Source organism: Triticum urartu, chromosome 2 (genome assembly GCF_003073215.2).
Source record: "Triticum urartu cultivar G1812 chromosome 2, Tu2.1, whole genome shotgun sequence".
NCBI lineage: Eukaryota > Viridiplantae > Streptophyta > Magnoliopsida > Poales > Poaceae > Triticum > Triticum urartu.
In genome coordinates, this window is record NC_053023.1 from 101331877 (window position 1) to 101345204 (window position 13328).

At 48.1% G+C, this 13328-nt stretch overlaps 1 protein-coding gene across 1 annotated transcript; it reads right to left on the reverse strand.

Annotated features, from left to right (window-relative positions):
- Nucleotides 1-271: 271 nt before the first annotated feature.
- Nucleotides 272-1611, reverse strand: LOC125541197 (ribonuclease 1-like). Its single transcript, XM_048704665.1, has 3 exons — nucleotides 1388-1611; nucleotides 1118-1303; nucleotides 272-1042 (listed from the first exon to the last, which is right to left on the reverse strand). Exons 1-3 carry the CDS (start codon nucleotides 1478-1480, stop codon nucleotides 620-622), a joined length of 702 nt encoding a protein of 233 aa, XP_048560622.1. The 5' UTR covers nucleotides 1481-1611; the 3' UTR covers nucleotides 272-619.
- Nucleotides 1612-13328: the final 11717 nt, after the last annotated feature.

The following is a 13328-nucleotide window of genomic DNA, read 5'->3' on the forward strand; positions in this document are numbered from 1 at the left end:
AATCCAAATTTGAAATTCAAATTTCGTACGAAATTTTTACAGTATTTCGTTTTCGATGCCCCGCGAGAAAAAATGTCTGCTCGGGATCCAAATCCTTGTACTGAATTCGGCGTGTGCGAAGCCGGGGTCCGTGTTGCACGCACGAGCCAAGTTGTTACACGAGTTCGATGTATGCCGTAAGTTCTAGCATCAAAGTGACCGTTTACGCCAAGTTCAAGCACCACCGATGTGATTAACTCAAAAGTATACTTTTCTCTATTTAAAAACGAGGGAGTATGTAGTAGGTGCGTCCTCTTAATGCTTCATATTAAATCAATATAAAATTCATCCCTTATCAAAAAAATACTTAATTACCTGTTACCGCGAATGAACGGGAACAATGTATAGCGAGCTTTTGGAATCTAAGCGAAAGACAAAATAGTGAAAGAGCGTAGCTATGTCTCAGTCGAAAAAATTACACAGATCTCAATGCAAGATCTGGTGATATAGCATCAACTGAGACTTAGTAAAACTACAGTGAAAACGACCGCGCGCTGCCGTTCGCCCCGTCAAACATTGTGCAGCGCCGGCCGGCCGGCCGGCATTGAAAGGTTACCGCGTCACATGCCCTGGGCTCCAGCTAGAACGCGGGGAACTTGACCTGGTCGGTGCAGCGGCTCTGCATCGGCACCGCCGGGCAGGGGACGGGGCCGGTGCCGGCGAGGTCGACGCACTGGTACACCTGGTACAGCTGCGTCTCGTTGCGCGCGTTCCGGTTGCACTCGATGCCAGGCGCCGACCCCGTCGCCTCCCCGATGGCGTCCCGGATGCTGCCCACGCAGTACGTCCTCTCCTCCGACGGCGCGATCCCGGCGTCGAGGAGGATGCGGGTGAGGTTGAAGCGGGCCTTGTACCGGAGCGCCGCGAGGAAGTAGGCGTGCTGGTCCATGTTGGAGCAGGTGCCGTGCCTGCTCCACTCGTGGCTCCAGAAGGCCGTGCTGTCGTTGCTCCTGCACGACAGCGTCCCCCAGTTCCGGTCCATGTCGCTCCTCAGGTCGCTGATCTGCAACGCATTCGCCGACAGATTACAGAGGGAACTTCTGGAGATGAAGAGTGGCATGCGGTTATTTATACGCACCAGCGACGGGTTGAAGGTGTCGCCGGCGTTGCAGAAGTCCGGCCAGCACCTGGTCCTGTTGGTATCGCCGGCGGGGCGGCACGCGGCGTAGTTGGGCCACAGGCCGTGGATGCCGAAGTCCGCCGCCGGCTTCACGTTGCCCGGGAAGCAGCAGCCGCCCGTCGTGTCGCAGAACGAGCCGGGCCACTGCATTCAGGAACGGTCAGCCACAGTTCAGACACACACACACGATAGAGCAATCAAAAGTTCATAAATGATTAGTTAGTTTACCTGCTGGACATGGTAGAAGAAATCGAAATCGGTGGCTGAGGCGAGAAGGAGAGGGAGCAGGAGGACGGCGAGAGAACAGCAATGGAGTCTCATGCTTGCACTCAGACAGTCTGATGCTCCCCGTATGTGCACTAATTGCGTTTATAAGCACAGGGTGAGGACTACAATCGCATATATTAGGACCGTAACGACATGGCGAATTGGGCAGGGCACCGACCGAAATGTGCGATCCTAAAGTAGTATAAAAAGATTTGTTTGGACTAATGTTCATACGGCAACACCTAATTAATCCTATGCGGGATCAGAAGTTCAGAACGAGCGCTGCAGCGCATGCAGGATCCCGACTCGACCATACGGGCACGAGATTCACGAGGACCAAAAGCTGGCACTTCCAAAATACTTTTAGACCATGGGCCATAATTGATCTGGTTCATTGAGTAATTAAAACAAAGTTCAGAGTTTGATGAAAGAGCCAGATCTGTGTTATGAGGCTACGATCATTGGTCCCTTTACAGTTTGGCAGCAATATAGTAGAACCCTGCAGAATGGATGTAGTAGTAGTTACTAATTAGACAGGCGGATCTCTGGATTGTAGTGTCGGTAGGGTTGGTTTTGCACTCGAATTTCTTGACAACAATACGGAAAGAAAATGTTTTCTCTGTGCGATCTCCACAAGCGAGCTGGTGGATCCGCCTCTCCTCTACATGGCGATCGGGCTGATGGCGGCGCTTCATTGTCGAGTCGGTCTTCCGTACTCCTATCCTCCTCAATTTTGTCTGTTGGTACTGATTAGACACAGCTTTGATGTATCTTCCTGCCGGCTCTTCGAGGCAGTAAAGTTAGGGTTTCCAACCGTACATTCCCACGGTGAAATTTGATGTCATGTTTCTCGGATCAATTTAAGGGTTCTATGGCGACGAGTATAGCTCTGGGGCGATGGTCCTTAGGGACATGTACACAATGACTTTTCGACTGTCATCGACAAGGTCAAGTCGGCTCTGATATAGAAGCGGCGACAGTGTCAATAGCTCATTCTAACGATGGCAGTTTCGATGGTGGTTCAGAGATCTTAATGTATTTCTTTATCATGTTTCTGGTTTTTTGTACTTCTGATGAACCTTTATATCCCCTCCGTTAACAAATACAATTGTTTTCGGATATTTCAACATGAACTGCATATGAATTAAATGAGTGAACAAACACACTAAAACGTGTTCATATACATTTAATTTAAAAAAATGTTAAAGCATATTCCCCTATATCTAAATATCAGATGTTTTTGCAGTTTAGTAGTAATGGATAGGAGTCCTCTAAAAAGTTGTTATGCTTTATGGCTCGATGCCTACATGGCAATGTTCAGCACTTACTTAGTGTAGGAGACAATGTTATTAGCAGTGTTGGTACCTCACTCTGCTGAAAATGAATAGAAATCAAAATAAGATTGACGATACTTTAGCTATAATAGAGAGAATTGGTGATAGCACAACATGTTGGCTACTTCGTTCCTAAATATAAATATTTCTAGAGATTTCAATATAAACTACATACAGATATATATAGATATAGCTTAGAGTGTAGATTGACTCATTTTGCTCCGTATGTAGTCCATATTGTAATCTCTATAAGACTTACATTTTCTCTATATACATTTAACATGTTTAAAATGCTTCGTTAATATTTTCTAATGTTTTATGTAGGTTTTTTTAATATAGTATATAATTAGTAGAATATTTGAAAGTGTAAACAAATTTAAAAATAAAGAGAAAAGCAAAAACAAAACACATGAAAAAAACCCAGAAAAACACGAGGTTGTGGCCTCGCGTACGCCTGGGCCGGTCCATCTGCCAGAGTTCCCTCGGTCGTGCACTTGGCCGGCCCAGCAGCTCGGACGACTTCAGAGTCGGAAGGCTGTGAGGTATAGCCGCGCCCGAGCCAAGTCGCGTCACTCCAATGCATGCGTCGCGCAAATCCTTCCCCCAGCAGCAGCCATGGCGGGGACACCAACGTCAACGGAAGGAGAATTCAGGGTAATTTCTGCTACGTAGTACACCAAAAAAGTTCTTGTACTTTTTCCCCTACATATTTTTCTCCGAGAGAAGCTGCCTTTGACCAGATCTGAGTTAGTCAATTCGATGTCTCAGATCTCACGGATTCCTTTCTCATACAAAATCGGGTCCTCTGTTGTTTTTCCCCGTTTGATTTACAAAATCGGGTGCGTCCCTATACGAAGACGGAGACCGTGTCCGAGGAGGATCCCAAACAGATCAGGGAGAGCTACATATAAATATCCAGCCCCGTGCATTGCGTATATATACAGATCAAGTAAAGCTTAATTTCTTTCTGCCTTCAAGATGGCGGTTAATGACGCGAGAAAGAAAAAGGTGCCACAGAGAAAGCCAAGGACGATGAAGCGGCAGACTACATTTTCCTACGAGGACTTGCTGGACGAGATAGTGTGGGAGATCTTAATCAGGCTTCCCGTGGAATCACTGGTGAGGTTCAAGTTGGTCAGCAAGGCTTGGCGCAGCATCATCTCGGATCCTGTTTTTGTTCGTGCGCACCTCCGTTACTCCAAACAGAAACATCACAACCCATTATCCTTCCTTATCATCCCCCAGATTTATCTGAAACCGGATCCTTCCAACATTGTCTCCACCAACATCCGCCTCTACCACTGCTCTTTACAACAACAACAACAACAATAACAACAACAACAACAACAACAACAAGATGACAGAATGAGCAGTAGTGCAATTGCAACACTCCTTTACGGGAAGCACTTCCAGGCAGGCGAGTTTGGGTTGGTGTCCCAAATGGCACACTGCGATGGCTTGGTGCTGCTACCCACCGACACCAACACCTACATCTTTAACCCTGCCATGAGAGATGTCGTCGAGCTGCCTAAGAGCCACCGCAACATGTTGCAACATTCAACCTGCCTTCCAATTGGATTTGGCCTTGATGCTTCCACGGGCAGATATAAGGTTGTGCGCTCTTTCTACTATTCCATTGATTGCCATCACATTGCGATGGGAATGGAAGTGTTCAGCATTAATGATGGCCAAGATAGATCTTGGAGGGAAACCTTGACTGATCCACCCGCCCTTATCTCGTGTCCTCAGACTGCCATACACTGCAAGGGGTGTCTATTCTATTTCATTGATAGAAAAATCCACAGCTGCTCCACGCGGGTGCTACTCCGTTTCAGCCTTGGGACGAAACATTTGGTTTTACTCCATTGCTTCCTAATATGTACACTCAAGTTGAAGATGAAGATATTATTGTCCATGAGCTCGATGGGGAATTATGCGCTACCATCTTTTTGAAGGTGCGGAGGAAAGTCTTGATATGGATGACAAGAGATATCCTAGATCCACAATGGAAGTGTCATTGCATAATCAATTTCTCAGAGCCGTGCTATCCAATAGCCTCGCTAAGCCATGGTGGGTTTCTTTTAAGAAGAGGCAATAGTCTCTTCCGTTATTACTTGGAAGCTCACGGCATAAAAGAAGAAGACACATTGGATATCGATGACTTAAGGTTCATTGGACATACCGAAGACACCATGGGGCATGCATGGGAAAACTTTTGTTGGTTCGACATACTTTTATACACGGAAAGCCTTGTTCCAATTACTCCCAAGGCGAGCTTACAAGCCTTGTAATGTGTACGCTTGTCCCTACTCATGACCACCTTCTTTGGTGGATCATCAGATGTTTCTCTCTGGAAAAGGAATAATAAGAAGCATGAGCCAATGTTTGTTTCATGTTGTACATGGCACTTAAATGAGGTCCTTTTTATGTGCATCTTTCTATGGTTTCCTTAGAAACTTTGTAAGGTGTTATTGTCGTGGTTGTTATATGCATTTTTAGGAGCAGCCAATCAAAGTCATTCAAATAAGAGATATGAATCATATGATCTTATTAGCTAGGAAATTAGGACTAGCCCCTGGAGTTGAATTTATGCATCCATATCTGCAAGAAAGGGTGTGACATTGTTAGGCCCCCCTCCCCTCCCTAGCGCCGCCGCGAGCCCCCTCCACGCGCCTCCCTCCCCTTGCCGCCGCCTCGACGTACTAGCAGGCAAAGCCCGGCAGTGCTGGCGGCGGCGGCGTGCTCTTCTTCCCCCGCTCTGTCTGGCGGGCGCGGGCCTCCAGGTCAGGCGGTGGCTTGGGGTTTGCTCGGGGCGCAGCAACAGCAGCCGCCGGTAGCGGACTGGCGGATTGTGGGCGGCACCTTGAAGGGGCTTGAAAGGATCGATATGGTTGACTAGAGGGGGGGGGGTGAATAGGCAACTAACAATTTTTAACTTTTATTTACCAAATTGAACTTTGCATCAAAGTAGGTTGTCTAGATGTGTAACTAGGTGAGCAACCTATATGATGCAACAACAACAAACAACCAAGCAAGCAAGAGAAGTAACACTAAAGAGTTTGCACAAGTAAAGGTAAGAGATAACCAAGAGTGGATCCAGTGAAGACGAGGATGTGTTACCGAAGTTCCTTCCTTTTGAGGGGAAGTACATCTCCGTTAGAACGGTGTGGAGGCACAATGCTCCCAAGAAGCCACTATGGCCACCGTATTCTCCTCACGCCCTCAAACAATGCGAGATGCCGTGATTCCACTATTGGTGCCCTTGAAGGCGGCGAACGGACCTTTACAAACAAGGTTGGGGCAAATTCCACAACTTAATCGGAGGCTCCCAACAATACCACGAAGCTTCACCACAATGGACTATGGCTCCGTGGTGACCTCAACCGTTTAGGGTGCTCAAACACCCAAGAGTAACAAGATCCGCTAGGGATAGGTGGGGGAATAAAAAAATCTCTTGGTGAAAGTGTAGATCAGGGCCTTCTCAACCACTCCCGAGCAAATCAACAAGTTTGATTGGCTAGAGAGATAGATCGGGCGAAAATGGAGCTTGGAGCATTAATGGAGCTTAAGGGGGAAGAGGTAGGTCAACTTTGGGGAAGAAGACCCCTATATATAGTGGGGGGAACAAACCAACCGTTACCCCCCACTCAGCCCCGCAACGAGCGGTACTACCGCTTGGGTGGGCGGTACTACCGCTGAGTCAGCAGTACTGCCGTTCCACCTAGCGGTACTACCGCGCAAAGGAGAGAAGCAGGGACCTGGACCCAGAGCGGTACTACCACGGTGGTAAGGGCGGTACTACCGCTGAGAAGCGGTACTACCGCCTCTACTGCCGCAACTAGTGCCGCACAACCCGACACGAGAAAAGAGCCCTCGAGTCGAGGCGGTAGGAACCTGGCAACCCAGCGGTAGTACTGCTGCGGAGTCACCGGCGGTACTACCGTTGCGGGGCGGTACTGCCGCTTGTGACCCCTCAGCGGTACTACCGCCGGGTACCACGGTACTACCGCTGGGACCCAGACAAAGCCCACAAGCAGAGAGCAGGTCTCTCCATCGAAGCGGAAGGGCTTTGAGGGTGAGAGGCAGATGTGTACGTGTTGATTCCACCCAAGCAATACCAAGGCGGACCCCCTCTTGATAGTACGGTGCCCTCTACGCAACTAGTCCACCGAAAGAGAAACGAAAGAGCTACACCGTCTTGAATGACACTCCGAGGAGAAGAAATCGTCTCGTGCCAAGGATGAATCTCTGAAATGCTCAAAGCACACGATTAGTCCGCAAACACGTTGTCATCAATCACCAAAACCACATCAAGAGAGATATACCTCAACAATCTCCCCCTTTTTGGTGGATTGATGACAACTGGGGATTTGCAAAATGAAAAGATACGAAAGTAAGGATACTTAGAACTACAAAATATAGACGGGCTCCCCCTGAATGTGTGCACCTAGTTAGTGGAGCCTTTGGAATGCAAGACACACACATTCGGATCAACACTCCCCCTATATTTTATAGTCCAACAATTCTAAGCATAGGATATATGAGAGAAGGGTATAAAATAGGATAAGCATGCAACTCATAAGATACTACAGTACTGAATAGACATAAGTAATAAGGTAGCGATAGGAAGCATATGTCTCACACCATATGTCTAGAACTTAGGTCTCACTGGCATCAAACCAAACCAAGCAAGGACAACTAGAAAACACACGAGAAAACACAAGACACAAAGACACACTCACAACACAGCAACAACACAAATCCCTAAACTCTCTCCCCCTTTGGCATCAAGACACCAAAAGGGCAAAGAGCGTTGCTACGGCTCCAGGTGATGGCAAGCTGAGGATCTCGAACATCACATCTTAGCGTGATCATCTGCATCTCCGTCGTTGGTCAGAAACTGCTCGGCGTCTGAATCAGTCCAAGGGCAATGCTGGTGAATCCATTCCTCCTCTTCAGTGATCTGTCCCTCAGAACCGCTTGCAACGGTCGCACCCAGGTGACGCATGAGCTCCTTGTGGCGCACCCTGGCCTGCTTCTCAGCCACATGAGTCATGTACTGACCATGAGACTCCATGCAGAAAAGCTTCTTCATCTTGCGTTTAAGCTTCTTTGCCCAAGAAGGTTCTGCACTAGCGGGCCCAAAGTCCTCGTGATCATCAGTTGCAGCCTCACCCTCAGGCTCCATGGCAGCATCAGTAGTAGATGGACCCCCAGGTTTAGGAGCTGGGGTGCCCCAATTGTCCTTCCTCAGACACTTGATCTCATGAGAAACCAAGTCTCCAGTTTCCAACAGCACTCTGGGATAGACACGAGCCCAGGCCTTCTCAATGAGCCTCATGATGAATGGACCATATATTGGGCACTTGCGCTCAGAAACGGCGGAGAGAAGTTCAGACCACATAACATGAGAAATGTCCAGGCTCTCTCCAGTGTTTTCTTCCTTCTCATGCTGGCAGAAAAGAAGCATGTCCACGAGATAGGAGTGGACCATATCCAGATTCCCGATGCGAGGGAAGAGAGTCTCATGGAAGACACGATGAAGAATGTCCAGATACGTAGACAGCTCATAGGTTTCCTTCTTAGTCACTGGGTGAACCTTCACAGTGCAGTAGGGCCAAAGGGCTTGCTTGTGAGTGGATGTAGCATTGCGGTGAGGGCGGAAGCCTACTGGAGTCTCAAGCACTTGATCTTCCACATCAAGTAACTCCATGAAGGCCTTCCACTTGACGGAAAGCAACTTGCCATTGGTCATCCAAGTCAGAGTCCTGTTGGCATCAGTTCCAAGATGAACGGTAGCAAAGAATTGAGCCAACAAATCTGCATCGAAATTCTTGTTGAACTGCATGATCCTGAGAATATTCAGCTGAGAACACAACTGAAGGGCTTCGCCAAAGTACTCAGGGTCCTTCTCCATGGCATCTGTGTCGATGGAGCGAACATCAACAAAGAGATTTTTCTTGGCCTTGATCACATCAAAATACATGGCAAACTGAAAGCGGTTCCAGAACGGGCGGTTGACCAAAGTGGGATCTTGGTCTGCTTCATAGGGGTTGCGGCGACGCTTTTCCCAAAACTCCTTGGCAGTCATCTCAGTCACAGTCTTTCCCTTTGGCTTGTTGGCGGATCTCTTCGATTGCTAAGGTGGTGGTGGAGCACTTGCGGATGCGCCTGCTGGTGGCGGTTGAGTACTAGAGGAACCACCTGCTGGCTCAGAGGTGCGGTAGCGCTTTGACGTTGCACGCCCGGGGTTGACACGGCGGACCTGCTGCTCAGGATGATCATCACCTAGAACCAAACATAAGAACACGCAAAACAACCAGAAAGAATGAGCATAAGCCAACAAACACATCAAAAAGGATCAATGTATGGCAGGAACATGATGGAACTTGGCAGGCGGCGGTAGTACCGCGTCATGCACGCGGCAGTACCGCCCAAGCGGTAGTACCGCTTCAAAGAGAGCGGTAGTGCCGCTCGAGGCGGGGAAACAGCAGTTCCCTACTACCGTGGTCAGATCCGGCACTACCGGCCTGCCAAATTCAAAAATATTCCTACCAAACTCTAATCTAGAAAGTCTAGTTGCCTTCTCCAACCTACTCAAGCCTAGATTTAGCCAAAAATCTAGAGATGCAACCACCATTGCCCCTAAGACGCAAGATCTGAAAACGAGACAAAAGGAGAGAAGGAACGGGGGCAATACCGGCATCCATGGCAAGAGAACGGGGTGGGGATCGTCTCCACCGAAGGAAATGGAGAGGGACGCCCCGGAGATGAAGATCCGCCGGAGCCCTCCCGCGGTGATGCGTGGCTGGAGAGAGGAAGAGGAATGAGGGGGCGGAGCGAATGGGTATGGGGGAGAAGAAACCTCCCCCTGCCCCGATATAACCCCCTGGTCCCGTCCCGCAGCGGTAGTACCGCGCTGGGGGTGGTAGTACCGCTTATAAGCGGTAGTACCTTGCACCACCAGCGGTAGTACCGCCCAGCACGCCTCGGCAACTAAACAACACGGCTTAGCTCGAGAGAAAAAAAGAGAACAAAAGGCAAGAAGAAGAGAGAACACACCAGCAAGAGGCCAAGACACACCTCTTCAAGAGAGGGTGGTGGCCGAGGCCACCTATGTTTGAGTCAAGAGGTATGGCGCTGCGAAGATTTTAACCTTGGGCCCATGACCAAAACTCGTCCTTGAAGCACAAGTACCATCAACGATGGCTAATGTGAAAGACTTGATCAATTTATGCATAAAGGGGGGAGGAAGAGTTCATTGAGAGAACAACACCCCCCCTATGTCCATGCCTACATCTAAACTAGACAACAAATTGAGTGTGGTGGGGTGTGCAAGGGTTCAAGTCACATTGCTCGAATCAATGATATTTAGCTCATGCCTTAACTCACGAAATCTTGCTTCATCCAAGGGCTTCGTGAAAATATCTGCAAGGTTATCATGAGTGTTGACATAGTTGAGCTCGATCTCTCCTCGCCTAATGTGATCCTGGATGAAGTGATACTGAATCTCAATACACTTCGTCTTGAAGTGTTGCACCGGGTTGAGAGAGATCTTGATGGCACTTTCATTGTCACACCAAAGAGGCACTTTGTCACAAATGACACCGTAATCCTTTAAAGTTTGCCTCATCCATAAGAGTTGTGCACAAAAACTACCGGCCGCTACATACTCCGCTTCGGTGGACGAGAGAGACACACAACTTTGCTTTTTGGAAGACCAACTTACCAAAGAGCAACCAAGGAATTGGCACCCTCCGGAAGTGGACTTCCTATCCACTTTGTCTCCCACCCAATCGGAATCCGAATACCCTACAAGTTTGAAGTTTGCTCCGCTTGGGTACCATAAGCCAAAGTTTGGGGTATGAGCCAAATATCGAAAGATTCGTTTGACCGCCACATAGTGACTTTCCTTAGGTGCGGCTTGAAACCGTGCACAAATTCCCACACTCAACAAGATATCCGGTCTAGATGCACAAAGGTAAAGCAAGGATCCAATCATGGAGCGATATACCTTTTGATCCACCGCTTTACCATTGGGATCTATGTCAAGTTGGCACTTGGTGGGCATTGGAGTGGAAGCCGGCTTGACATCACTTAGCTTGAATCTCTTGAGCATGTCTGGAGTGTATTTGGCTTGGTTGATGAAGGTTCCTTCTCTTCTTTGCTTCACTTCGAACACTAGAAAGAACTTCAACTCTCCCATGGAAGACATCTCGAACTTTGAGGTCATGAGAGCGGCAAATTCCTCATTGAAAGCTTTGTTAGGGGAACCAAAGATAATATCATCAACATATAATTGGCATACAAACAACTCCCCTTTGACCTTCTTAGTAAAAAGAGTGGGGTCGATTAGCCCAACTTCAAAAGCATGGTCTTGTAACAACTCGGTAAGGTGGTCATACCACGCACGTGGGGCTTGTTTAAGGCCATAGAGTGCCTTATCGAGTTGATACACATGATCGGGAAAGTAGGGGTCCTCTAACCCGGGGGGTTGCTTGACATAAACCAATTCATTAATAGGACCATTAAGAAAAGCACTCTTCACATCCATTTGTTGCAACTTAAAGTTATGATGATAAGCATATGCAATCAACATGCAAATGGATTCAAGACGAGCAACGGGAGCAAAGGTTTCACCATAGTCGATACCCTCGACTTGGGAGTAGCCTTGTGCTACCAAGCGAGCCTTGTTGCGAATGATAATCCCATGGGCATCTTACTTATTCTTAAATATCCACTTGGTTCCAATGACATTGTGGTTCCCCGTCGGTCTTGGCACCAATCTCCACACTTTGTTGCGCTCGAAGTTGTTGAGTTCTTCATGCATGGCATTGAGCCAATCCAGATCTTTGAGCGCCTCATAGACCTTTTGGGGTTCGACACAAGAGACAAACGTGCGATGTTCACAATAGTTTGCTAATTGTCTACGAGTGCTTACCCCCTTTCTTAAGCTTCCAAGCACATTTGTCACGAGATGATCCTTGGTGGAGAGCTTGGAAGCAACCTTGGCGGCACGATGCTCCAATTCCTCCTCGGGGGTGAGACGAGGAGTGGTCACTTGATCATCTTGAGCGTCGTCTTGAGCTTGTTCTTGATCACCTGGGACTTGATCTTGAACTTGCTCGGAGGAGGGAACTTGACCTTGGGCATCACTTGGTGTGATAACACCGTCTTGAGCATGATCTTGCCCTTGGTCTTGTTCTTGAGGATGAGGGCCTTCACGTTGTTCCTCAGAAGTGTGTGGGCCTTGGGTTTGTGATGGCTCCACTTGAGTGGATCATTGTCCTTCTCCTTTGGCTACAAGGGGTTCCTTAATGGGTAGGATAAAACCAACACCCATTCTTCTTATGGCTTGAGGAGGAATTTCATCACCTACATCACAAGTGCCACTTTGCTCCACTTGGGAGCCGTTATTCTCATCAAACTCCACGTTACACGTCTCCTCAATATGTCCCGTGGATTTATTGAGGACACGGTAAGCATGAGAGTTTGTAGCATAACCAACAAATATGCCCTCATAGGCTCTAGCCTCAAATTTAGACAACCGAACATCTTTCTTGAGAATGAAACGCTTACACCCGAACACCCGAAAGTACTTAAGGTTGGGCTTGTTACCGGTGAGTATCTCATATGGAGTCTTGTTCAAGCCCTTGCGGAGGTAGAGCCGATTGGACGCATGACACGCGGTGTTGATGGCTTCGGCCCAAAAGTTGTATGGAGACTTGAACTCCGCCATCATGGTCCTTGCCGCATCCATCAACGTCCGGTTCTTCCTCTCCGCAACACCGTTTTGTTGAGGGGTGTAACATGCGGAATATTGATGCTTGATCCCCTCGTCACTAAGAAACTCATCCAAGGTGTAGTTCTTGAACTCGGTGCCGTTGTCACTTCTTATTATCAAGATCTTTGCATTGTGTTGACGTTGTGCTTCATTTGCAAAGTCAATGACGGTTTGTTGGGTCTCGCTCTTCCTCTTGAAGAAATACACCCAAGTGTATCTTGAGTAGTCATCCACAATCACCAAGCAATACTTCCTACCCCCAAGACTATCAAAGGATGGAGGCCCAAAGAGATCCAAGTGAAGGAGCTCCAAAGGCCTCTTTGAGTAAATGATAGTCGTGGGGGGTGAGCCTTCTCATGTAGTTTTCCTTCGATACAAGCACTGTAAGCACGATCTTTAGCAAAACTAACATTCGTTAGTCCACGGACATGGTCCCCCTTGAGAAGACTTTGCAAAGATCTCATATTGACATGGGCTAAACGGCGATGCCAAAGCCATCCCACATCAACCTTAGCCATTAGGCATGTCGCGGTCTTAGTGGGTCGCTCCGAAAAGTTAATCACATATAGACCATTCTCGACATGCCCAACAAAGGCTACTTTAAGAGTCTTGCTCCACAAGAGGGCCACGGTATCAATATCAAATAAAGTGGCAAAGCCCATGATTGCAAGTTGACGAACGGAAAGTAAATCGTACGCAAGGGACTCAACAAGCATGACCTTCTCGATCGTGAGATCATGTGAGATGACTACCTTGCCAAGTCCCAATACCTTAGAAGATGAGG